The 27,023-nt window shown below is 39.0% G+C and overlaps 2 protein-coding genes across 2 annotated transcripts in view; one reads left to right on the top strand and one right to left on the bottom strand.

Annotated features, from left to right (window-relative positions):
* The window catches only part of PHEX (phosphate regulating endopeptidase X-linked), a 101,772-nt gene that overhangs the window by 31,440 nt on the left and 43,309 nt on the right, over positions 1-27,023 (top strand). The window contains exons 8-12 of the mRNA XM_064646773.1: positions 353-436; positions 746-891; positions 7,188-7,281; positions 12,460-12,588; positions 16,101-16,202. Of these exons, the coding sequence (XP_064502843.1) occupies positions 353-436; positions 746-891; positions 7,188-7,281; positions 12,460-12,588; positions 16,101-16,202 (555 nt within the window). The remainder of the gene's footprint in view (positions 1-352; positions 437-745; positions 892-7,187; positions 7,282-12,459; positions 12,589-16,100; positions 16,203-27,023) is intronic.
* LOC135410240 (uncharacterized) overlaps positions 16,132-27,023 on the bottom strand; it is a 370,146-nt gene continuing 359,254 nt past the window's right edge. Inside the window, exon 5 of the transcript XR_010428577.1 lies at positions 16,132-16,542. The gene's annotated coding sequence lies outside the window, so the exon portion shown is untranslated. The remainder of the gene's footprint in view (positions 16,543-27,023) is intronic.

Below are 27,023 nucleotides of genomic sequence, written 5' to 3' on the forward strand. Positions count from 1 at the left end.
TTCCTGCTATGGAAATCAGGATGGTGGGGTGAAATGAGGAGAAACTTGTATGCATCTGGCTCTTCCCTCAGGTGAAGTAAGGCTACAGCAAGAACATGTTCAAATCCAAGACATGAGCTGTACTTCCAGTATGCCTGTCTCAGGTTAATGAGTTAAACTTTAAATGAACTAAGTTCCATTTCTTCCAGTTAAATTTCATTCCCAGAAAGGGAAGTTAATGCCCTAAATTCTTGGGAAACAAGTGGTGAGATATTTCTGTACTGGGATTATGATGGACAGTAATGACGTAAGAGCAGGTCCCCGCAACATAATCCTTGTTTTGAAGGTTTTGTGGTTTTTTTCTCTTTCCCAGATCATGATTCCATATGAAAATCGAACAAGTGAGGTGATGTACAATAAAATGAACATATCGGAGCTTAGTGCCATGATTCCACAGGTTGGTTGGGGATAATTGCAAAATTATTCTTTTAATATCTGACCTATGTAATTAAAATTGCCTTTAGTGTGCAGAGAAGCATGTTAAAGGAATATCATTAGGAATGTGTGTGCTCATTTACAATATATGTTCTTTTAAATACAGTTACGACTTTACTGAGATTGAAAACACATGTAATAACAAAGTGCAATACTTTCTAAATTTTTAATAAGTAAAGCTTTGAAACAATTAGTTTTAAAGGTGCAACTTAGTTAATAAATCGTCTCTTTTCATAATCTGATTTAACCAGCCTTCTCTTTGTCATTGCAGTTTGACTGGCTGGGATACATCAAGAAGGTGATTGACACCAAACTCTATCCTGAGCTTAAAGATATAGGTCCTTCAGAAAATGTGATTGTCCGTGTTCCCCAGTACTTCAAAGATTTATTCAGGATACTAGAAAATGAAAGGAAAAAGTAAGGATCCTATGATGATTTCACCCACACTTATAAGGTTACATGAAATGCTGGGCTTTTCCTGTATTTTTCAGGAGTTTCAGATATTCTTGGAATCAAGTCTCTAGTAAAATGGTCTGTTTGGTTTTGTCTGAACGAGGATATAGATATTACCTTGTGTGTAGCAGGAGAATTTGTAGTTTCAACACCTTTCATCTTCTATGGAAAACTCAGATTGCAGTAAAGCTGCATTTTCCAGATGTGTTCAGCATCTCCTACTTTTATAGGGTCATGTATCTTGTGAAATGATTTACATCTGTAGAACACAGTTGTAGAATGCAGGTATCTCAGATTAAACATATTAGATGTACTTTGCATGGGGAAGCAAGACAGCTTTGAGCAGTGATGAAAAAGCAACACCCCATTTGAAACATCATTACTGATGATATCTAAGGGATTTCTGTTATAATTTGTTCTCTGCTGAGGCGTGTTGCTGAACTTTAAAAAAAATATTGTTAAACTGCTGTCTCCAAATATCAATCTTTGCTGATTGTACAATATCACAACTAAAAGTATGCTTCAGAAAAAAAAAACAAAACACCAAAAAACCTAATTCAGAAGAGTTATTCTTATATTGTTGCTCGATGTCTCTAGTGATGGAATGCTTACATCAATTCATGGTACCTGTAAAAATAGCACACACATCAAACAATAAGAAAAATAAAAATTACTGATCTGCCTACAGATCATCAAATATCCTTTCTTTATAAAATTCAGACAAATACCATTAGTGTGCCACCAATCTTAATCTACTGAAGAAAGTCTTTTAAATTATTTGGGCTGTCCATTCTTTCTATCTCAAAGTTAGTTACACCAGTGGGGATAAAGCAGTGATTTAGAGGATGCACATCTAGCAAGACAGCAGAGAATTAGTTATTCCCAGTATACAGATAGAGTTACATGCAAATATATTCTGTAACTACGGAGTAAATACTTGGAGACTTTTTCCCAGTAATTTCTTATTCAGGGAAAATCTGAGTATTCAGGAGAAGTTAAGCCATCCTGTGTGTCATGGCAGAAGGAGGCTGTAGTAATGGCTAGAAATAATGGCAACATCTGTCTTCAGCAAAGCTGGAGACCAGCTTTCTGGCCCTACAGGTTGGGAGAAGAGGATTGGGCAAAAGTAATCTCTCATTCCAGTATATTCGCACTGCATATGTTGTAGCTGATAATGGTTTAGGCATTTTCTGCCCAGTCTTACCTTAAGCAATTTGCATCCTAAAGTGTTCGAAATGGCAAATAGTGCTTAAACTCAACCCAAGCAGGCTTCAAATTCTTGTGTGTAAAATGCATCCCAACAGCCCTTGCATGATAACAAAGATCATATTTATCTATTAGGTGATAATGTTCATTACTTCAAATGTCAGAATGTGCTCCAGAAGTAACCTTGTTATCTGGCCTGAGAAAATTAGGAAGTTATCTTAATGTGAACTCCTAACAATGAGGTCAGGGTGAACTCTGAAAGCTTAACAAGGATATTTTCTTTTAGGTAATCTCATTTGTCATTCTCCATATGATATTTTAAAGGTTAAGTAAATGTAAACACCTATGAATTTTATTTGTTACTGCAAATATCTATACCAATCAAATTCCTAGTAAATCCTTAGATTTACTTCAGTGTTTAGAATGTGAATTAAATTCTCATCATTTCAGGAGATGCAGTGTCATTATGAAATGCAGGTACTTTCACAAAGTTCATATTCTTTTCTGTTACAAATCTGTCCCTAAGCTATACTTTTATTCCAATGCCTTGTGTGTCCTATTCCCAGATGAGCATCCTGCTAGCATGGGTACAATTCAAAATGTCACAAAAAGATGGTTCATGCCCCAGTGATCTGGTAAAGTACTCCATGAAGTTTGTTTCAAGTGGAGGGAAGAATGGAGTGAAAATTGTCTGATTACAGAGGCAATTATCTGTGTTGGAGGTGGCAAGTCATATGGACTCAAAATCATTGTGTTAAAAATTTCTCCCTCAGAGAACCTGCTGAGCAATCTTGAATCATGAAATCATTCATATGGCAATATTATTAGAAGGTAGTACATTGGCACGGTGTAGAGTGAATTTAGCAGAATTTTACTTGACTGCATATAACCAAATTACTGTGTGGAGCTTGAAATTGGTGCAGCAGTGTGGTTCAGGGATCTGTCTGAAGTTCCCAAGCCAGGGCACTGCTGCAGCTCCAGTCAAGGAGCACGGCTCTCCATAACAAGCTGCCCAAGAAGCTGAGCAACTAGCCTGCAGGAGTTTCCATCAGCTCTGGGACAGCTATCCTAAGTCATGTCATGTGTTCAGTGCTGAAGTAAGTCACACTTTCCTCATAAGAAGTCTTCAGGGATTCCTCCAATTTTTTGGGGTACTGACTAATTTTTAGTGGGGTTTATCTCTGTTACAGGAGGAAGAGGTGTACGTATGTGGCTGTGATATAAATGAGCAACAGCAGAGCTCCGGTACAGCTGTGCCGTGTGAGGGGGGAGATAGAGCTGTGCTGGCACCAGTTAGGAGCCCCTTATATCCCTCCCCTGTTATCTGTGTGCTGGTGCTTTATGTGAGCCATAAATAGGACACTGTATATTGCATCCTTTTTGGAGATGTTTGCAGCTGCTGAAAGAAACAGCTTTATCATTCTTACAGATATCGGAATGGATAACTAGTTTCATAGGATCATAGAGTGGTTTGGGTTGGAAGGGACCTTACAGATCATCTGGTATCAACCCTCTTGCTGAGGACAGGGACACCTTGCACTAGACCAGGTTGCTCAAAACCCCATTGTTATGACCCACCCTTAAGGGGAAGGCCAGTCTGACCTTGAACACATCCAGGAATGGGGTACCCGCAACTTCTCTGGACAACTTGTTCAGTGCCTCATCCCCCTCACAGTCAAGAATTTCCTCCTATTATCAGATAAATCTATCCTTTTTCAGTTTTAAGCCTTGTCCCATCACTACATGCCCTTGTGAAAAGTCCCTTTCCAGTTTGCTTGTAGCCCCTTTTTCCTTTGTCTTACCTTACCCTATCTTTGCAGCCTGATACTGTTAATTGACAAGTACTTCAATTCCTATAGCATATGAGGAATTTTCTTTAGAGGGGGATGGAGGCACTAGATCTCCTTTCTGGTCCAGCCTCTGAATAAAATTAGAGAGAGAAGTTAAAATAATTTATCTTGAACTAGTGCCTCTAGCAATTAGGCAGAAGTTTTTCAGTACTTATAATTTGATTAGTGACTCAATTCTAAATACAATTTTCAAACACATCTAAAATTTGTGAAAGGAATCTTTTTCTTAAAATGTCAATTAATTTGTCCATCTATCTCATATTAAATCTGTCCTCTTTAATTGCTACCATGGCTGTTGATTAAAATATTGCAAACTCACAGAATTTTACATGAGTAACCTACTTTATTCCCAGACAGGACAGAGAGTACTTTAGTAAATATTCATAAGCACTGTTACAAATTTGACTGTCCCAACAAACAAGTTCCCTACCACTTCCTTTGGGAGTGTATGTCACAATAATGGTCATATTGGTTAAGAGTGAGCCTACACTTTCTGTAACAGCCATTTGGAAGTTAAAATAGAGGGCTATGTACTGTACTCTTCTGAAAGGTTATCACAACAAATGCTCTGGTCTCACTGAAAAAGCAGAGAGGATTTTTATGTTTTATTTTTGTGTTGGATTTTGCTCCATGTGTAGAGGTTAACTTATCTGAGCCTCAGTGAACTTATTTATGAAACTGGGATGGAAATCACCCCAAGATAAGCACAGAAAGCATTTCGTAAACAAAAAGTGTCAGTTTTTAAACCAACTGGAGATGAACATGATTTGAAGTTTTTATAGTCAGCCTAAAAGGTAAAATAAACATCCCCAAAATTGATAAACAAATTCAGATAAATTACTCTTTTATATAGTTCTAAAAAACAAACTAAAGAACACTACCCCTCAGACATGTAACAACAACAAACCCCCTCAACCTTTCCCCCTGTTGCCCACCCACACAACAAATTAACATAACTCTGCACTTTGAAGTGAAACCTTCCTGTTTTATGCATTGTATGCATCAGTGGATCCTAGTGTGATTACATTCAGGAATTATTAGTCTCATCAGACAGCTTGGCTTTAGGATGTGTCAGCCTTTTCCTTCTCAACTTAAAACAAACCTCAATTAATTGCGAGATATTTACTGCAACTGTCAGCTGCTTTCATTACTTATGTCTGGCACAAACATTTCTGAATTCTTGTTGATATTTTTGTCTTTCAATAAGTCACCTTTTTGAGACCCATCCTTTACAAATTTCAGTCTTTTATTCACTACCAATCTGGGAGAGGTTCCCCAACTCAAATGTAAGGACAAACATCACTATATGAGAACAAGCAGCACACAGAAGAAAGAATTGATTTTTTTGGTTGCAATTAAGTACCAAATTGTAATACATAATTGGTTTATGATAGTGATCTGTTTAGATGAGTTTTTTTACCTAAGACTTTTGATCAAAATTAAATCTTTAAACCTTTTAATCTATAGGACTTGCATATATCCTGTTTCAGATACACACAGTAGTTGATGCAGGAGAATGGATGCTCTTCAGCTCTGTTGAAATATCTGAGGCAGATAGTTGTGAGGTTTATAGAGTTTGAGTAATTTACAAAAACAATGAGATCTGAGTGTTTTTAGGGTGCTTCGCCATTGAGTGAGAAAATTCCACATTGTCACAAATTTGTTAAGGGGAAATTCTGTACTTTCTGGTATTTCACAGTTTGAAATGAATTTTTAATGACCCAAAGCATTATCTCAAAATGGTTTGATCATCTAAGCAGAGCTAACTATTTTGCCTTTTGCAACATATACTGTCTTATAAATGTACATTATTCATGCTAAAAAGCTTTTTCAGATCTGTTTTATGATTATTGTGGGCATTTAGGTGCACTATATGATGTATCTGTATACTAAAAGAGGGAATATGCCCATAGTGAGAAATGCAATAATGCATCTTGAGCTGAAGGCTTTGTGTGGGTGGACTGGAGCTTGGTTAGAGGGAGAACTGAAGTTATGTCTCAGGAAAATACAACATGCCCACGAAGTGTGTTTATTATGTCATGTTATGATTCAGAGGAGGGAAACGTATGGGATATGTCTGTCAATGAAGCTAATGGGGTGACAATGTAGCAACAGCTACATTGCCCCACACCTGTGGCAATGCGAGATTGCAGAAATGGGATTTTTAGAGGTGGGGGTGTTGTTCAGACAGTCCATAACAGCATCTTTGGTTGCAAAGAAGCAATTTTCCTACCTATGGAAAAGTCTATGGCCTGCCCAAAATGTTATGTATATCCCAGTGTAGAGTAAATGATGTTTGGATATCCATAGCTTTAAAGCAATGACTATCCTTGAAAAAACATGTTATGTAAAAGAGAAGATGAGAATAATATGTGTAGGCCATTACTGGATTTGTTTCGAGACTGCTTAAAGTTGAATTGCATATTTCAGAATGCACCTTTACCTCATACAGCCACTGCTGAACAGGGGAAGAGATAAGTCTAGACTAGATAAATCCTCCAGTCAGGTGCTTGAAGTTTTAGAGAAGGGGCATGGATGTTAGGTCTCCTGGGAATTTTAAACAAGCTCTTCCTGGCTCTCTCAGCCTCAATTCTTAGGAGATTTTTGTTACTGAGAGTTCTCCCTTTTGGTATTTCAATTATCCATCTGACAAAATAAGAATGGTAATACTTTAATAACTCTGAGAGGAGTGGAAATTTTAAAGCATATTGATAACTTCTAATGAAAGATACAAATATGAGATAATGAGAGTGTATATGGGATGGACTGTTATCTACTCTGTTACCACTTATGTGCCCTACTAATGAGGAGAGATAACATTCACTTTGATCTACAAAAGAAAAATCAGTTATCTCTGGATAGAACTTTTATGCAACTGTTGTTATAACACAGTTCTTGTCACTTCTAAGGAAAATGAAAGCTGCCTTTTGGAAAAGACGTTACCTGAAAATGACATAAAAGGTGATAGACTTGTTATAAATAACCCCTAGAACATGGTTATCATGGTGCAATTACATAATAACTGGTTGCAATCATACAGATTCTCCTGTGTAATTGGGCTTTATCGATTTGGTCATCAGTCACTAACTTCCAAGGTGAAATTTCCACCAACGAAGTGAAATGTTTGTAGAGATATTTCTCTGAGTGCTATGTGGTACATCATATGTGTTTAGATGCCTGATAAAAATATTTCTGATTTAACAGGACTCTTGCCAACTACCTGGTGTGGAGGATGGTTTATTCAAGGTTATTTAATCTCAGCAGACGTTTCCAGTATCGGTGGCTAGAATTTTCTCGGGTAAGTTAATGCTTTCATAGCATTTAAAATGGTATTAGTGTTGACACTACTGGTTACCCTTATACTTGCTTATATTTTTGTAAAACACAAAATGTTTTCTATGCTGGATGAATTTCTTGAATTTACTTTTTCTTGTTGAAGACTAACTCTGAAACAATTGACATACATATTTTTGTATATGACACTAAAAGAAATGTCTTTTAGAGTAAGTTAAACAATTTTTGGGACCTACTCTTTAAAAATCTTAGTCTTCTTTTGCAGAAACTTGAAAGCTGGAACATATTTGACTTAGGTCATGTGGGCTGTGACCTATGCTATTCCTGCAGGCCAAAACCATTTGGCCAAAACCTAAACTTTTTGAAAACTTACTGTTTGTCCATGTGTGAATATAGCTGTGGTAAAACAGAAATCTTAAGATTTCAGGTTTTTTAAGCTTGCTCAAACCTCTCTCATGCTCTAATACCAACTTTACATGAGCTCTAGCACATCCATATATGAGCCATTTCCACAAAGAAGGTGATCAGGTGTCTTCCAGCTTGGGGATGAGGAAAAACCAGAAGACTGCCACAAGCTATGAGAGCAGAACTAATTATCTATTAAGTAATATGGGCATTTATGTAAAACACGTGTATTTGCCTGAGTGAACCCTGAATAGAAAGCCACTTTGGTAATCCTGTGGGCAGTGTGAGGGCTCTTTAAGTAAACTAAAAATGAAACTGAAACGGATTGGTGCTTTATCTCGTTTCCAAGCCACTTTAGATGCTGAACTCTGTTTGCTATTATGAAAATTAGCTGTTTGGTGACATCATGATAATAGGAGGCTGGCATGATGCTGGCAGTGATGTGGTACAGGAGGTGTGGGTGTTCTGTCCTCCCTGGTGAGGCATGAAAGCGACTAATTGAAGCAGCTGTAATGTCTTTCCTTGGATAGTACTGGAATTGTTCTGAGCTGATCACATACCTAAAAATAAACTACAAGAGATTTTTGATAGAAATTGCACAGGAAAGGCAGTCCCTTATACTTCTGAAATCATATTCAAATCAGTCTTGTTAAAGGTGCTGTTTCCTTCATGTAAAATGAAACTGGCTGTCAGAACCACAGTGACATGTTTGTAAGTGTGTCCCCTCCTGGGACATTCCTTGCTAGTCAGGTAAGATAGATTGATGCTGGCCATCAGCCAGTCTGCAGCATAATACTGAGTTACGTTGAATTATATAATGGCCAGAAAAATTCCTGAAAGGAAATGTCAAGCTTTGAACACTGTGCATTTTAATATGGTGACTAGCTACTGTCACTTCTATGGGTATTTTCTCCAGAAGTTTAGGGAGAAATTTAATTCAAGTTGATTCAATGGTTATTAATAATCTCATCAAGGCTGTCACAGAATCATAGAATGGGTAAGGCTGGAAAGGACCACAGCTGATCATCTGGTTCAATCTCCCTGCTTAAGCAGGGCCATCCTATAACACATGGTAGAAGATTGCATCCAGACACTTCTCAAATATCTCTAGTGAGGAAGATTCCACAATCTCTCTGGGCAACCTGTTCCAGTGCATGGTCATCCACACGGTAAAGAAGTTCTTCCTCATATTCAGGTGGAACTTTCAGTGTATCAGTTTCTGCCTGTTACCTCTCATCCTATTTCTTAACACCTCCGAGAAGAGCCTGACTGCATCCTCTTAACACCCTCCCTTCAGATACTTACAGATATTGATGAGGTCCCCTCAGTCATTTCTTCTTGAGCCTGAGCAGGTCCAGCTGCCTCAGCCTTTCTTCATAAGAGAGTTGTTCCATTCCCTTATTCATATTTGTCTCCCTCCACTGGACCTGCTCCAGGAGCTCCTCTTGTACTGAGGAGCCCAGAACTGGACAAAGCACTCCAGGTGTGGCCTCACCAGGGCTGAGCAGAGGGGCAGGATCACCTCCCTCAGCCTGCTGGCAGTGCTCTTCCTAATGCAGCCCAGGATACCTTTGGCCTTCTTGTGCACAAGGGCACTGCTGGCTCATGGACAGGTTGTTGTCGCCCAGGACGCCCAGGTTCTTCTCCACAGAGAATGCTGCTTTCCAGCAGGTCAGCTCCCAGCCTGTACTGGTGCCTGGGGTTATTCTTCCCCAGGTGCAGCACTCTGCATTTATCATTGAATTTCAACTGTTCTTTGCCCATTTCTCCAGCCTGTCAAGGCTCTTCTGAAGGGCTGCACAGCCCTCTGGGGTATTGGCCACTCCTCCCAGCTTTGTGTCATCAGTGAATTTGATGAGGAGGCATCTGTCCCTTCATCCAAGTCATTGATGAATAAATTAAACAATTCTGGCCACGTAAATGGTTGTGAAAGCTTACAGCACCCTAAGGGCAGTGAGTCAGCAGCTCATTCCCATTATCTCCCCCGGGACCTGGAGATGGAGATTTTGTTAAGTGCAGTAAACAGCAGTAGCTAATAGTTAATAGCTAAATTTAAGTGGAGTAAACAGCTCAGTGGAACAGACTTCACAGGTCAGCAGAAATAACATGAGAAATGGAGTCCAAGGCAAAGGCCTTGTTGAATAGATTTGTCCAGTCAGAGTATGGAAAACTAAAGGCACTTTAGGATCATAAGAAGGACCCACCAACCTCTTGCCAGTTAAGTGAATGAAAGATTGAATGGCTATTGAAAAGACATGACCATGAGATGAATCAGTGACCCTTAAAGGAAAGGATATATTTTATACATGCATTGTTTCATTAATTCAGTCAGCCTCACCTATCATAAGCATAGTATTTTTTTTTCACCAGGTTTTAGTTTTCTATTAGTGGCTTTTACAACTTATATGTAGAAATTGTGGCATCAAGACCTTAAAATATTTGCAAAGAGAGGGAAAAGACACGATGAAACTTCAAAAAAGCTTCGGATTGAGAAATAGGACAAACCTGCTGACTCCAGAGAAAGTGCTTTGAGAACCACGTCAGCAACTATCAGCAGCTCCTCTGCAGTGGTGCTTTGAGACCTAGTAAATGTGCAGAGGCACCTGGGGAAGAGATTGGTTAATTGTGTTGTGAAGCATTGAATTGACTGGGAGGGCTTGAAACCTGCTATTTATAGTCACTGTTACTACCTGGAGTACTGTGTTTTAGAGTGGTACATTAATATTAGGAGGACCATTTGAGGGAGTTCTTGTTGGCTCTTGTAACATAAATATCAATAAACCAGCTGTGAGATATAATCTATTCCTCTCAGCTCTATTTTTATTGGTCTCACAGCCTGTGCTGCCTTTATGTCCTCTTTACAGTCAAGCCTCCCTCAAAATGATGATAATTATTATGTTGTAATAATAGTATGTCACAGTCTAAAAGCCAGCTCTGTCTCCTGGCTCTTTCAATGGCTGCTTTTGGAAGGAATTTCAAGCTCTGATGACTAATGCCATAACTCCCCTTCTTCCCTCTGCATCAGGAAAAAGCTTCATTGTGGGTTTACTGTGACCCCAGAGGGAAATTTTCTTCTTTCTTTTTTTCTTATCTTTTTTTCAAGTGTTGTGCTATTTATGAGGGTTGAAGAATTTGGAAAAGGAGTTGATTTTCAAATTTGGCTCTGTTTAGAAAATAATATCATCTTATATATTGGTTTGGCTAATATGTTTTTTTATAGAAGCAGTGTACTCTCTGTCATTGAAAATCTATTACTGCACATACACTATTAATAAAAATCATTTGAAAATGCAATGCACTAGTGTATTTAAGTGAGTCATTGATTAAGTTTAATTACAGACAATATGATAGGGAAAATCAATCTCTGAACAACCAAAATATCTCACCTTTGGTGGCCGAGGGTTAAGCTGCTTTGGAATTTTCCAATGAAATCTTTTCCTGTTGAAAAAAAAAAACCCAAATCCAAACCCTTCAGTTTTGCTGGATATCTAATCTTGTGCTCAAAGGAGGAGAATAATGGGGAAAAAAAGAGGCTCGGAAACTGCAAAATCAGTGCTTAAGAGGCTTGTATAATCTGTGAGAGGCCAAAATCCATATCCTGTGTGATCTGGTCTGATGTTGACTGTACTCTCCTTTTACACAGCTGACAGGTGTTTACTACTAGACTGGAATTTTACTTGTTCTCTGTGGAAAAGCATAGGTTCCCTAAGTGGAAAGGGAACACTTTGAACCTTGAAAACAACAAAAGTTTCTTAAATCAATGCTGCTTATTGCTTACATGACCCATCTTGTATTTTGTTGTGTGTAGGGTTTTTTACAGGATCTACCTTGACGAACAAACGTATTGTAACTGAGTAAGCATCCACAGTAACAACATTCTTCCTGTGAGAAACAGAAACCAAGACAGCAAATGTTCTTGAGTTCTATTTTGCTTTATTCGTTGGTGTGCTGACCATTCTTGACTATGCCTCTTTTGAAGCTCATGTGTGGTGGTGTAGGGACATCATCAGACCTGAAAGTGTGTGTTTAATGACCATTCCTTTAGTAAAATATGCAGGCTGTTCTACCAACATTTTTCTACCACAATATGGAATGATATTTAATTTTTTTGTGGTGAGGGGGACAGACATATATTCAGTGTTCTTGATGACTCAAACCTTGTTTTTTCCTGAAAATACTCTGTTTGGGAAAGGAACTGAAAACAACTATTTTACACGAATTGTGGTGAAAGCATTTGGACAGGTAAATGACAAAAAGGTGTGCACGTGTACCTACTGATGCTAGACATCATTAGTTCAAGGCAGTGACCCTTAAAGGTCATTAGTTCAAGGCAGTGAGGGCTCTAAAACAGGTGTTTCATAAGGACTAACCTAATTTTCATGAGGAAAATATCCTTAGGCTTTTCACCTAGACAGTGAAAAAAGAACCTTTTCCAGGAGATAGAGCAGGGATTTTCTATAGGAAAGTGTCTTTCTACCTGACACAGAAAGAATACCAAGATTAGCCTAAATTTAGCACTTGGGAATGTCTTCCTATAACTAACCCTCTAAGCCTAGCCTCTGTAAGTCATTACCATTGTACTGTTCCTAGGTTTAAAATCTTACAGCTATTTTGGGGTGTTCAAAAGATTTGCCATAGCACTTGATGAAAGTAGAAATAACTGTAATGTATCATTATTTTTTCCCTTTTGGTAGCTATTTGACAAATATGCTTTAGACTGTACTGTATGTGAGTGCAGACTTCTTAAACTGTATGATGTTATGGCCCCTGCCAACAGGTGATCCATGGAACCACAACTTTGCTGCCTCAGTGGGATAAATGTGTGGACCTTGTTGAAAACGCACTCCCCTACGTTGTGGGTAAGATGTTTGTGAATGCCCATTTTCAAGAAGACAAGAAAGAGATGGTGAGTTCTCTGCAATGTCTGTCTAGAAACTTTCTATTAGTGGCTTCCTCCTCACAAATTGCCTCTGATGTTAGATCAAAGTTTAAAAAGAGATAATATTCCTAAAAATACTTTGATTGAATTAAAAATAAAAAGAAGGAGGAGAAGGAGAAAATGAGAAAGTGGAACAAATTTGATGAAATATTAACTTTTTGCCCATGTGGGTACTGCCCATTCTTTCCATCTGCATCCCTTCAGACAAATATGTAGCCACATCAAAACCAGGCTGAACACTGTTAAATGGTGTAAATAATGACAGCCAGGCTGTTCAGGAATGAAGTGAGAGGCATTGATGAAAAATGGTTTAGTATAGCTAGAGTAACTCATTATGGTAAAGCTTTTACTGACTAATTAAAAAACTGGTCAAGATTGCTCTGCTTCAGGGCTACTCTTTGAAAGCTGTGACTGTGCTACACCTGTAATCTAAGCAAGAAACATGTAAATGATGTGTGGCCCAATTAAGGGAAGCTTAAAGCCACACAGTGAGAGTGAATCAAATCTGTTTTGCTGAACGGTGAAAGGAAGTCTTCTTCCGCACTGTTGAGTCCAGAGGATTGTTAGTCTTCATTCTAAACTTCAAAGATAGCTCCTTTATCCCTTCTTTTAATAATACATTCAAATTAATTACCCTTCACAATAGTTTCTGACTAATTTTCAGTTCATGTTTTTCTTATGAGGTTTTCCAGTATCTGCTTTTACTGCCATTGATTTTCCAACAATAACCAGTTTTAATTTAACTAATTTAGTCGTTGAACTTAGCTCTCTGTGCAGGAGAGGCACAACCATTTAAGAAACGTGTAAAATAGCATCATGTGCTGGGAGCAACAGCTCTGTGATAGCCCCACACTGCCCTGGCTAAGTAGCCTGAGTTTATCTGTTTGACTTTATCTACTTTGACTGCTTTGTCAGGGAAGGATTCCATTTTAGACAGCACACACTTGTTTGGCTCATCCAAATCTTTGTCATCTGTTTTCCTCTCAGGTTCTGCATTTCTTTTGCTACTTGCCTTCATCTGGAGTTTCCTCTCTGAGATCCAGCTTTTCAATCCTCTGCTTCTTGATAGCTTGTAATGTGCTATTTGGCCATTTAATGGCAAAAATATGTCAGGGATATACAGTATGATATCTGCACAGGATAAGTGGGAAGAGTAGGAGTGTAAGAAATGTACACTTTATGGAGGGGGTGGAAACTTTTTCATCTTTGTGTATGTGAGGGAAAATTCTGAGAAGCAGATGAGAAGAGAATGGTTTTCTGTTGAAATGTGACCTAATTACAATGCTTCTTAGCATGTACATTCCTTTTAGACCAAAGCTTTGAAAAATTATCAAGTCGAAGTTCACGGTAGCATCCACAGAGAGAAGTGCATATAAAATTCATAGTGTAGGTCACAACATTCAGCCTTAAAGTGAACTGCCCATGGAGATAAAATTAGATACAGGTGAAATTCATCGCATTCCATTTAGAAGTGTGCTTTTCAAGTTAATAGTTTGTGGTGTTATCATTTTCATTTCACTGGTTTTCAGCTCTATTTCTCTTTCTTAAGGAAGCATGTGAGTAAAACACCCTTATTTGTATAGGTTTTATTTTTTCTTTTTTTTTTTTTCTTTTTTTTTTTTTTTCCTGGCTCATGGCATATATCTGTCTATGATAAGCAAATCCTGAGCTATGGATAATATGGATCCTTTTCCCCCCGTGTTTTGTGATTAATGTTTCATACCTTAGATACTTCTCTCCTTTTATCAAGAAAGACATTATTTGTGTCTAAATATAGCACTGTTTCTAACTCAGAGTGCCTGCAGTGTTTCTTACAGATACGCCTGAGCAGTTTCAGTAATAACTTTGATAGCAGGAATAGGTTTCTCCCCCTGCCCCCTGCAGCTACAGCTGCTGCATAAAGCCTAAGTATACACCAGTGCCCAGCTGCAGAGCTTGAGTTTGAACTTGTAACCTCCAAATACAGGGAGTTCACCTCATTAGTGCACTAAGTTAATTGAGTCAGTGCTCTATCATCAATATCTTCAAGTTGCCCTATTCCCTGGGATGCAGTTTACTGTGAATGTTGACTCTTTAGTCATATTTAATGCTAGACCTGCTCCAGTTATACCATATTGCCACTAAAAATAAGAAAATGTTTTTTGAAAAGGGTAGGAAAAGATGAATAATCAAAGGAATTTTGCTGTGTTTTGTCTGACTGCACCACAGATAAAGGACAGTTCCAGATTAAAATATACATCGGACACATAAATGACAATTTAGCTAAAGGTAATGTTACTTTCCAGGGTTTAGTCCCTGCTTTTAATGACATTTCTGAACTACTAGATTTATAGAATAAAATTATATAAATCTCTGCTACTTTCATTATTTTTAAATGTAACAGAACTGGTAACACAAAGCTCCAATAAGTCTTCATCTAATGGTTATCTGTCATGTCTTATGCTATTGCAGCTCTGTTTTGATTTGTGCTAAAGGACTCAGGCAACAGCTTGATCCCCCTAACTGCCTCACTCTCATGGTATTCTCAGTGGCTGTCTGTCATGAGGGTCATCTCTTGATATAAATAGAGGCAGCTGGTTGTGTACACCTTTCTGGACTTCCAGACAGATGCATAGGCATGAGGGCTCTTTATACTCATATAATTCATCTCTTAGCCATTAGAATTATTGTTTTCTGTCATTTCGGTGTTTTCTTAGTGTGTGTTCTCACTAAACAGTTCTATTATTATTTCTTTTACTTGCTTGTGATATGTTTGTGGCTTTGTAGAGGTGTCTGAAGAAGCAGCCAAGTTAAAATTGTTGCAGGTTTTCCTAGCTTTGCACAGATGTAAGCTGTCACTGGTGGTTCAAGACCACAGAAGCAGTTAAGTGTTGGGAGCCAGGGCCTCTATCCCTGCAGTAAGTTAATGGCAGGAATACTTCACAAATGCAGCTAAATACAGGCTAAATATTTGGATACTTCTTTGCATTTGGATCATGGCACTGTCAGTCCAAATTCAGTTCTTTGGCAGTATTTATAAGGCATATCTTAGTCTGACATAAACCAAACAAGGCTACAGATGTTCTCTCTGCGGAAAAGGCTTTATTTGTGCAAATGCCTTGCAGTTGACTCCTTCTGCATGGGCCAGTGATCTAGAACCTAAGGGTCAGAAATCTCCCCCAATGACTACAAATCTCTCAGTATTTTTAATGATTTCAAGATGGATATTCTCACAAATGTGACATGAAAGGATCAGCAATGAACTAGTTGTAGGGTACTCCTTAAGGGAAAGAACATGGAAAAAACTTACTTTCAGAAGAAGTGTCTGAGAACTGTAGAAAACAGAGATTAGGCTTCAAGAAAGGACAGCAGATACCATCTGATTTGAAATCATTTGTGGTCTAACCAAATCTATTGCTCCTATGTACACCAAATCTTTTCTTATAATGATTCTGACATGACATATTTTATTGGAGAGGGATTTATTAAATGTTTTGCAGATGGAGGAGCTGACGGAAGGAATTCGCTGGGCTTTTATTGACATGTTGGAAAAAGAAAATGACTGGATGGACTCTGAAACAAAAAGAAAAGCTCATGAGAAGGTAACAAATATAAATGTTGAATGAGTAAAATCCAGTTACGGTAAAGATCTGACTTGAGCGACAACAGAATGTCATGGACTATACTTGCAGTTCCAGTTAATTACTCATCATTTTGTTTGTGAAGGCACATGTGCCACATTTGTTTTGCTGGAAGCTGAGCTATCTGAGCTCATACTTCTCTGAGGAATTTTTTTTCCTACCTTGTTCTTCTTACCTTGCCTCCATATTTCCCCATCTGGCTCTGGCTGATGCAGACTATGAGCTTGTTTCAGATTTTTCTGTACGGTGGCTTTTCTTGACAATGTCTTCATCTTGAGTGGGATATCAGGGACACACCAATCTACAAAAAACAGTGTCTAAAACATCTGGGACAGCTGAGGGTGTTTGCTGTGGAGATAGAGGATCCAGCCTAGAAGGGGATATGAGAATAGTCCAGGTTTCATACTTTCTCCAGTGCCTACCTTGAAAGCCATCTTTTAAGAGTGTAATGGCATCACAGCCAAACATCCATTTCCCAATAGAATAATGCCAGTTATGAAGTGCTATGATCAAGGATGGCATTACTGGTCCCCATTGCTTTCAGATAAGGGGACAATAGAATGCAGGAGGTAAAGGTGAAGGCAGGAGGATGTATTCAAAGCTTCCTTTTCACTCTCTTGCCACATTTACAGCACGTGATGTGTGGAAAAAAAGGTTGTCCAAATGCAGAGCTCTGTCCCCAGAGCAGCAACTGGAAGAAGAATATAAAAAGCCAAGTGGAGGGCATTGTGTAAGTCTGTGTCCTTGTTTGTTGAGGCAATGGGGTATCAGTGAATTAGTAAGAGCCCTCTTTGAAAAAATTGACATGCAAGGGCAGCTGAACTGTTCGTGCTTACTGTGCTTGAATGAAAATAGCAGTGTTTTGATTAAAAAGCAAACATGGCCTTCAAAGCTTTTTAGAAATTCTAATGAAAAGGTTGTTGAGACATTTTATCATTGGAAAGATTTAGATTTCATATACAGCCATTTACATTTTATACAGCAGTGCTCTTCATATATGTGCAAATGAAATAGAGCTGCATAAATGCACCAATAAACTCTACACCAAGAGAATAATAGTAAAATGCCATTTATTTCCTCCTATCCTGATGGTAAATGGACTGCAGTTATTACTTCTTACTGGCTGTTATGCTTGTTTTTTTTACTAGAAATACCCTTAGAAATATAATGATCTGTAATTTAGATATTTGTTAAAATTGGTGCAAAATAAGAGCAGGAAGATTTTCTAATAATTTCCTTGATAAGGATATTTCTATATAACAATCTGCTTAATGATTTTGTTCAACATTTGCTACCTGCCTTTCATTAGGGAAACAACAGAAACATTGCCACAAACTAATGAACTCCCTAAAAAAGCTCTCCCTTTCCCATTTTAAGGAGGGTTTTCATCAGAAGGTAGGTTAGGTTTTGGGTCAGTACAGATGCCTGTTTCCCTCTGCTGACACACATTTTGGAAGCTTATGGTACTTTACTCCCAATTTAGGCATCTCCCTGAAGTTTCTGAAGTTAGTGGGGTGAGTCTGGGCTGAATAATGTAGGACAAACTAAATTCAAGAAGTGCAGCAAAAATAATACTACAAGCCATACTACTAGCAAATGAATAGCAAATGCTTTAAATCCATTCTCACTGACTTGAACAACCATTTTATAGTTTACTGACCTAGGAACCAGGTCAAGCTTGTAATATATAAGTATTATGTAAGGTCTTAGATGTTGTAGCAACAATTATGTGGTAGCATGTACAACTATAAGTTTAATTTCAGATTCACAGAAACAGCTATTTGTCTGGAAGAAAAGAGTCTAGAGAGACATTTTGGTAGATTTCCAGACACAGAGTGTGTGCATATTTATTAAATTTTATTTATTGCTAATGATAGATACTGGAACGCTTGGATGAGCATGTTTCTAATTCAAGAAATAGATTACTACATGTATGGTCACATAATTCACTGGGGAACTCTAAAGTTTATAGTACAACAGACACTTCAAAATCTGTTACACTGTTCTAATTAAATCTCATAAGCCCAGCACTTTATGCTTACTTTTTTATTATTTAAGCTTTAATAAAGCAGCACAGACAATATGAATTCTGTGGCAGAGGTTGGTTGGCTAAAAAAACCCCCAGTATTACTTTATTATACAGATCTGTAAAAGTGATGTTTCTTTATTGATAAATGTCATCCACGTGCTGGATTCTGCACCGAGTATTGAGTAACAGCAGGCACCAAGTGTAAGTTGGGAGGGGAGAGGCTGGAGAGTAGATCTGCAGAAAGGAATCTTGTGGTGCTGGTCAGCAGCAGGCTCGATGTGAGTCAGCAGTGTGTGCCCTGGCAGCCAAGAGGGCAAACCCCATCCTGGGGTGCATCAAACACAGCACGACCAGAGGGGATCATCCCACTGTGTTCAGCATTGGTGCAGCCTCACCTGGGGTACTATGTGTGGTTCTGGGCCCTCCCACTTAAGAAGAATCTAAAGATCCTTGAATGCCTCCAGGGGAGGGCAACAAGACTGGTGCAAGAGCTGGAAGGAATGTCCTGTGAGGAACGGCTAGGGATTTGGGGTGTTCTGGTTTGGAGAGAAGGAGGCTGAGACACCACCTCATTGCTCTTCTTTACAGCTTCCTGAGATGGGGAAGTGGAGAGGGAGGTGCTGATGTCATCTTCTTGGGATCCAGTGACAAGATGTGTGGGAACAGTACAGAGTTGCATTATCAGGAGAAGTGTAGACTGGACATTAGGAAGCATTTTTTTACCTAGAGAGTGGTCGAAAACTGGAACAGGCTTCTTGGAGAGGTGGTCAATGTCCCAAGCCAGTGAGTGTGTGTGAGGCATTTGGACAATGCCCTTAACAATGTGCTTTAACTTTTGGTCAGCCTTGAAGTGGTCAGGCTGTTGGACTAGATGTTCCTTGTAGGTCTCCTCCAACTGAAATGTTCTATATCCTATTATATTCTATTAAGTAAAGAAAGGAAGTTATTAGTTAGGTAAACAATGTCTTGATCTTTTATGATTTCATCAGTAACTGTTACATTATCCCTTATAACAATGCCAATTAGAGCTCCTGCCCTAAATGCTATGGCAAAACCATATGTTGCGTGGAAATGACCATAATTCATATATTTTGCTTTTCCTCTGTATTTTTAATCTCATCGCATTCTTGAAATGTTCGAGTGCTCTGAAAAGAAAAGAACTGCAGAAACCTGGTAGTGATTTTGTTTACTGGGCCTGCTGCATGTGATCTATTTAATTTGTCTTTAGCTCTTTCTTTAACTAAAGGCATATTTGGATCATTAACGACTTTTTTACTCATTTCCTGAAAGAAAAGTAAAGTCAATGCAGGATTTAGGTGTCTGTATAGTGATCATAGAGAGCCTTGTGGTGATTGTATCTTTAGAGGGCAACACTATAATGTAAATGACACGTCAGTTTTGAAAGAGAATTAATTGCAAATCCTCTCTGTGATTCGGATACTCACTGTTTTGTGTTTTCTGCTTCCTCTTTTCTGACTGATGCCCACCTTTATTTTGCGCTTGGCTGAGGCCAGATTTGTATACCTGTCTGTCAGCCTGATGCCTTGCAATCAAAGGAACCATCGACCTCCAAAGGACTTACAAAAGACCCTCTGGTAGAATCGATTCTTGAATTTGGCTTTAGGCAGCTTGTCAGCTCAGTCTAATCGCCAAGATGTTTCTCTGTGACTTTCTTTGTGTCTGTCCTGTTGTTTTAAGTTACTCAGAGAGGACACTACTAATTTGATGAGTCAAACCATGTTAAAAGAATCAAATCTGCTACTCCAAGAGACATAGGGAACAATTGTCTTGCAGCCTTGATTTCTGAGAATCATCCCTTTAGCCCTTGTATACTTTGGAGTTAAGGTTTTACACTCCCTTTGTAACAAAACAATATAATGAGATAACATCTAATAACTTACTTCTATCCTTCTTCCGTTCTTTCCTTTCTGTAATTGAAACATGAATTTAATTCAGAGCATCTGAAGGCCAATCTTACATAAAAGGTTTTTATCAGGGTTAGGTGACTCTGCCTTTACATGCAGTTCTCACCTAGCTCTCTGGATGGAGCTCACGCTGCTTCCAAAGGAGCTCGAGTCGGAGAGAAGCGTTTGGCTCTTCACTGTGATGTTTTCTGTCCTGTCCTTCCTCCTCTGCTCTATTCAAGCCTTGCTTTATTGTACTGTATTTGACTATCATCTCAAATTTGCTTGAAGTGTGCCTGTTAACCTCCCGAATTTTCAATGGAGTTCTCTGATAAACAAACAAACAAACAAAGAAACCAACAAAAAAAACCCTGAAAGCTTCCTCTTCTCACCCTTTTAATGTCTCACTTTTGTAAGGGTCATTAAATTTTACCCTTATTTGAGGAACAGAGAAATTATTCAACTGAGTGCAGCTCCAAGGGTGGGTCTGGCAGCAGTCTTTGAGTATGTGGTCTGTGAGTTACCAAAGCTGAGCAGAGAGATCCCTGGTCGGCTGCCCAGGCACCTGGTGAGCTCTGTGCCACCTTGCAGCCTCTGAGAAGGATAGCAGATGAGAGGTACGGGGAGAGAGAAGGGATAGCCATTTGTTTCCCTTACAATGAAGGTGCAGATTGCAGCCAGCTACAGCAGCCAAACAGTACTGACAGCTGTGTTTTGGCATGGTGGGCCACAGGGAAAAGGGAGAATCCACAACTGAAACTCCATTGACATAACTTGTGTGATGAGGGCTCACATCTTTAAAATGATGATTTATTGCTGCTTCTCTTCAAAGGATAATTCAGTGGAAGATCATCCCTCAGATGTTAAATTATTCCCACTCCTGGGCAGGAACCATTATTTTATTAATCACTATTTTTCCTTCCTGAAATGCCCTTTGTGCTTGAGTTTAACTGGAGGCTTGAAAAAGACTTGTACACAAAAGCCTGTTTTCTGAAAGGTTGTGGTTCTCTTGAAAAATATTCTGTTAGGATATGGCAAGAGAATAACTTCCTATTAGGAAGTTGGTTTTTTTTTTGCTTTGCAGTACTATTTTTAAAACATGGATGATAAGCCAAATAAGCTTGTTTTTCCTGTAGTAAGATTTTTCTGTAATATTATTAACCTTCTTAGGTCATGGAGCACAAATCCCAAGGTCACTGTGCAATCATATTTTCCCTACTGAACTTGCGTGCTGCTTTGCTTTATTTCTCTCTAAGGAAGTTGTATATGCAACATTTGTTTTCTTCACATCTCTCTGAGTCAAGAGGAGCACAGGAAAATACATGGACAGTACTCAGCTATAGGTGGCTCTCTCGGGCAGTGTTTGGTGCCTTTGTTTAGCCTAGAGGGTTTGTTCTGCTGCTTCAGAGAGCTATAGCAAACCTCCCTAAATAACACAGTGTAATTTGGGCCAATAGCCCTTAGGAAATCAAGAGCCATCTGTACAAGCCCCAATTTAACAAAGTATAGGTAGTTTAAAGGAGGTAGGTGTCCGTGGGTTCTCCCACTGAAGCCATTCGTTTCTCAGCTGGAACTTACTGGCCATATCCAGCCCTGCAGTTTATTATCTGAGTCCCTGCCATCTTTCCCAGTTCTCTATGGTCTCTCGTTCTTCACATTTGGGTGATTTCACTGCCATACTGCTCAGACCAGAGGTCCAATGTCTGCTTCGGACAGTGGCCAAGCATTAGCAGATGTTTAGAGATAAATGTAAGGACAGGGCAAGCATAAAGGGACATGTTCCTGCTATCCTTTCCTGGCCTCTGACAATCTGCAGCTCAGTTGTTTCCTGAGCCAGAAGCGGTCTCTTTGTATTTATTCATATTTTCCTGCTGTGAGTTTGTCTAATGACTTTTTGAACCCACAACAATTTTTATCATCTGCAACTTCCCAAGGCAATGAGTTCCACTGCCTCACTGTTCTCTGTGTGAGAAAGCATTTCTTTTGCTGGTCTGGAAAATGTCACCTTTTCCCCCCGTGTTCTTGTAGTGGGGAAACCAGAGAATCTTCATTGACTGTTCTATGCTTGTTCTCACTTTTGCTCCTGTATAACCTTGGCACAAGAAATACATGCTGGGAGAACGGAGCCTCCTGCTTTTCTTCACAAAGCCTGTCCAGGGCATTCACTAGATACAGTTCTGAAAAATAACATTTCATTAAGACCTGAGGCATGCCCAGACAAAAAGGCCAGGCACCACAGCTTCAGGAGCTGAAATTAATCTTGCTCAATGCCATGCTAATTTTTCAAAAAGATGACAAATCATCCAATCTTGAGAGTGGTCACTGGGTGCTCTGCAAAAATTAAAAATGCCTTTTGTTTCTTTTGGGGTTTGTGGACTCATCCTATGAAAAATAATGTGAAAATATGACAGAGGACCAGCCCTGAGACTCAGTGCCTCCCTTATTTCAAGTAGGCTTTTCAGGAATGAAGGCCAGCACTTCTTAGAGAACTTCACAAAGTGTAAGACTGCTTCAGAGCACTTACAGAAGCTGCCAGACACACTTCAGAAGAACTAAGAAAAGAGGGAGAAATTTCCAAAGGCTCTAACTGCATTTAGACACTTCATTCCTGTTCAAAAGCCAATAGGGCTGACTGCTGACTTCCAAATTTACTGGTTTTACTAGAAAGTTTGATTCACATTTTCTTGAAACAACCTTGTCATTTCTAAACTGGAAGGTGTACTTTAGTTGAGTGCCAATGGAATCTTGGCCACACTTTTCCTTTGTGGAAGCGAGCGTTCTGAAATTACAGAATCACAGAATCAACTAGGTTAGAAAAGACCTCTGAGGTAATCTCTGTCTGTATTCAAAAATTTAAGGTTCTGCTTGTAGTTGCATTGCAAGGAGCAATGAGCAAGTCTCCTCATAAGGTTGAAATATATTGGAGTTCAGAAAAGTCAGAGTCACTACTTACCTAGTTTGGAATTTGGTCAGGATTTTTAGGCTACCACTCCTGTACCATCACTGAGATAGCTGTTTGGAAAATGCCAATTTTTAGAGTGATATTTTTTCACCTGAAAGATACAGAGAAGGTAGGGTACTTTCCTTCTAGAGTAGAAGTGTTCAGTATTTTTCTCTGAACAAATATAGGTCTTTGCTTTCCATCAGATTAACGTTGCCTTTTTTTTTTTAAGTCAAATATTTATTTCTCACCACAAACTTTAATTTTTGAAGAATAATCTCTCATATCCTGAATTTAATTTAACCTTCTCAGGAGGACTGGGCTTTCCTGTTCAGTAACAACAGGAGATGTTCTTCTCCATTGGCCAGAGTTGAAACTAATAGCCATGGCATGTTTGCTTATCTCTTATCTCTGGGGTTAGATTGCTGCTGTCAGCTTCTCCCTTGTTATCTGGCTGCTGCTACTGCTCACTCAGTTGTGCAGGGATGTCAGTTCCATTAATAACCTGAGCACCGTGCAAACAGATAGTGGAAAACAGGTGAAGGGAAAGGAAATTGTATTTAACCCTGATCTCACAGCTGTCATTTTTCAGACTCTGCCACGACTCCATAGGGCCAGAATGGGTGTGTGACATCAAAACACTTGTGACAAATCTCATGCTTGAAATAGAAGAAGGGAGACAGATGGACAGACACACCTGCAGATGCTCAGGGACTAGAGTGAATCTGAAGCTTTTGTGGCAGAAATGCAACATGAAAGCATTGGTATGCTGAAAGACAGATTCATTCTTCCAGAGGGCGAGATCCTCCACCACCCCTAGAAGTCTCGGACAGTTTCAGCTTTAACTTTCATTATCTTCTTTTGTTTTGATAAGTAAACCTGTCTCCTGTAGAGGTACAATTACAAAGACAGTGTAGTTCCCCAGCTCAGCAGTAACAGATATTGAGATATGGGAGACCCATTCTCTGTATGGAGAAGTCTACAAGGGCACGTTCAGGTTTTTAATTAGCATCGTCTGTCGATTTTCGATAAACGTGCATTTCCTGGCTGTGGTGATCTCCATGTCCTGTATATTGCTACCTGAGCCAGTTTGAGTAGTGTTAAAAGGAGTCTCTGCCTTGTCTGGTCCCAGCTGTATTTAGACTGAAGCTGAAGCTCTCTAGTGAAATGAGAAACGAAAAGGGAATTTTTCATGTGCTTTTCATTATTAAAAAAAAAATAATTGCCCTGCAACCTTTGCTTAACCTTGAAAATATTAAATGAATATGAACTCATGCAAGCAGAGGCTAAGGTCAGAAGTTGTCACTTTCTGGAACAGGTTATTCAAAGTTTTGCATAGAACTGAACAAGAAACACTGTGGTAAATCACACCCCATACAGTTGTGATGGGGAGAGAGCTTCCTTACCCTTTCCCGATCCCTGGGGCTGCCCCTCTCTCAGTGCTTGGTGCACTCTTCAGCACGCTGGGGGTTTTGGGTCCCTGGAGACTTTCATTTTGCCAATGCTGTGGGTTTTGTTAAGCTTGCTGCTTGCCCAGAGCTAATACAAAAACAGCAGAAAAGATTTTTGCAGCAAGGTGGATGTTTTTCTAGCAAGAGGTGGCATGAAAGTGGGAGTATGGGTCAACTCATGAGGTGTTTTGGAGGTGAGCAGTGAAACAAATCCAGGAAGGAGTTTCTATTAAAAATGCAACATAATAATTTCTGCAGCTCACCAACATAATAAAGTCCAGCCAAAGGTGTCTTTTTCTTTTTTTTTTGTGCCATTGCAAATCCTTAGAATTCTGTTGCAAAATTTATTCAGTAAGAATATCTCAGGTAATTTCAAAACACAAAGAGAATTTTCAGTTGGAGGAGTATTTGGCTAATGCTTTTTTGTTTTAAGACACAGTTGTATGAAAAAATATAGAGTATTTCCTGAAAATAAAGACATGACAAGGTACAGCTTTTTAAAGTGCCAAGTGTGTGTCCAAGCTTAGCTCTGGTGCACAAGCTGTTAGAGCCCTGTCAAAGGCAGTTTAGCAGCATATACCATGAGACATATATATATACCAGCAGGATGCTAATGGTAGTCTGTGCCTTCAGACCACAACACTTGCTTCTGGCTTGTTTGACGAGCAGCTGGAGGAGCTCCTAGCTGTCCACACATAGGCATGCCCTAAGTGATCCACAGGTGTGCAGAGGGGAATCCAGTGCAGAAATCCCCATGCTGGAGCAGACTTGTCACTGCTGGTGTGGTGCCATGATGCCGTAGCTGAGTCGTTTGCATATCTGGACATCATCCTTTTTTTCTGGACCATGAGCATCATTTCAGCTCCACTGAGAATCCAAAGACCCTTAAAACTGACCAAGGTGCTTTGCGCAGGAAGGGTGTTATAAGGTGTTAAACACATCCTTTGCCAGGAACTTGGTTGTCGTGGTCTGCGGTATAAGTGCTCTTATGTATTGTATAATCAAAGATGAAGATATTTTATGTGTTTCTTTTATACCACAAAAAAAGGTATTTAATTTACAGACTTATGATTCTGTTAATGAAAGACAGAATTTATGTCTGTTATACATAATATTCTGTACAAAATAATGGAATCATCATAATTGTCATACAGAGGTTACAAATGGAAAATGGCATTCAAATATAATGAGCAAAGGACTTCTTTTTCCCAGCAAAATTAAAGCAAAGCTGGCAGCAGAATGGGTTTGGAACCAAGATGGTAGGAGAAAATGGGAGTAGGTTTATTAATTGTACTGCTGCATTGAACTGAGGAGTTAACGCTTGTGAAAATATCACAGTCAATTAGTATATTTATATCAGTAAAACCAAAATAAATATACTAATTTCCCACTTTCTGTGACTTGGTCCAGTTCTATTGCTAAAAAAAAAATAAAAAAAAAAAGAAAAGATAATCTAATGTGGGATTAGTTTAAACTGAAAAGTTAATTCCAGTGAAACTATCATCACAATGCTCGAACCAGTGACTGAGTCTTTGTATTCCAGAGAGCCAGAAGCAAAAGGGATTTAGGACAGGAAAGAGTGTCACTGAGGTACATTGTTGCTTTTTCTGGCTCTTCTGTCCATGGTAGTCCTACTAAACTTTTAAGTGCTTGTATCTTTATGCTTAGTAATAGTAATATTGTCTTGCTAGATAGTAGCTATTATGACTGAACATATAATCCCAGTGAACAGTTTGTTTAGGAATTGCTGTGTCCCTTTTCCTCTCTGTTTCCTAGGATTATAATGTGTTGTATGGTATTTTAAGTGTATTAGATAGTATTTTCTTGTCAATAAGTTTTCTCTGAGTGAGGCTTTGGTTTCAAAACATGATTCAGAGGAGGAGGTAACTAGCGTATCACATAAGTCTTCTCCCCTTTCCCACATCGTGTGTCCCCAGTAATTTTCTTGTGCAATTCCAGCACTTGCTGGGTCTTTCTATGCAGTAGTGAGTAATTCAGCTCACTGATCTGGTGGAAAATTGGCTGGGGAAATATTTGGTTAGATTCCTGCTGTGACAGTGAATTTCACAGAAAGCAGTCTCACAGAAAGATGTGGCAAGGAGCTGAAGCAGCCTTTGGAGGCTGTGGGTGCAAGCAGCATGAGCAGAAGTATGGACAGAGATGAGAGGAACAGGGAAGAAGAGTGAGGACTAACGCATTTTTTCATTTGGCAGCACAAAGCTGTTAAATAGACTCATCTGGTTTTGAAACTACAATGTGTATTTAACTGAAAGCAATTTTATGTGTATGTGATGGGTGTCATTACTCACTTAAGTCACTAGATTTATTTTTTTTCCCCTGGCCTCAAGCTATTACAAGAATGGAATGAGAACTGTATTTTCTGTTTTCATAATCAATTATTTTAGAGCATTCAAAACAATTATTGTAATACATAGGGGATGGTTATGGTGCAGTGTG

This window comes from Pseudopipra pipra, chromosome 2 (genome assembly GCF_036250125.1).
Source record: "Pseudopipra pipra isolate bDixPip1 chromosome 2, bDixPip1.hap1, whole genome shotgun sequence".
NCBI lineage: Eukaryota > Metazoa > Chordata > Aves > Passeriformes > Pipridae > Pseudopipra > Pseudopipra pipra.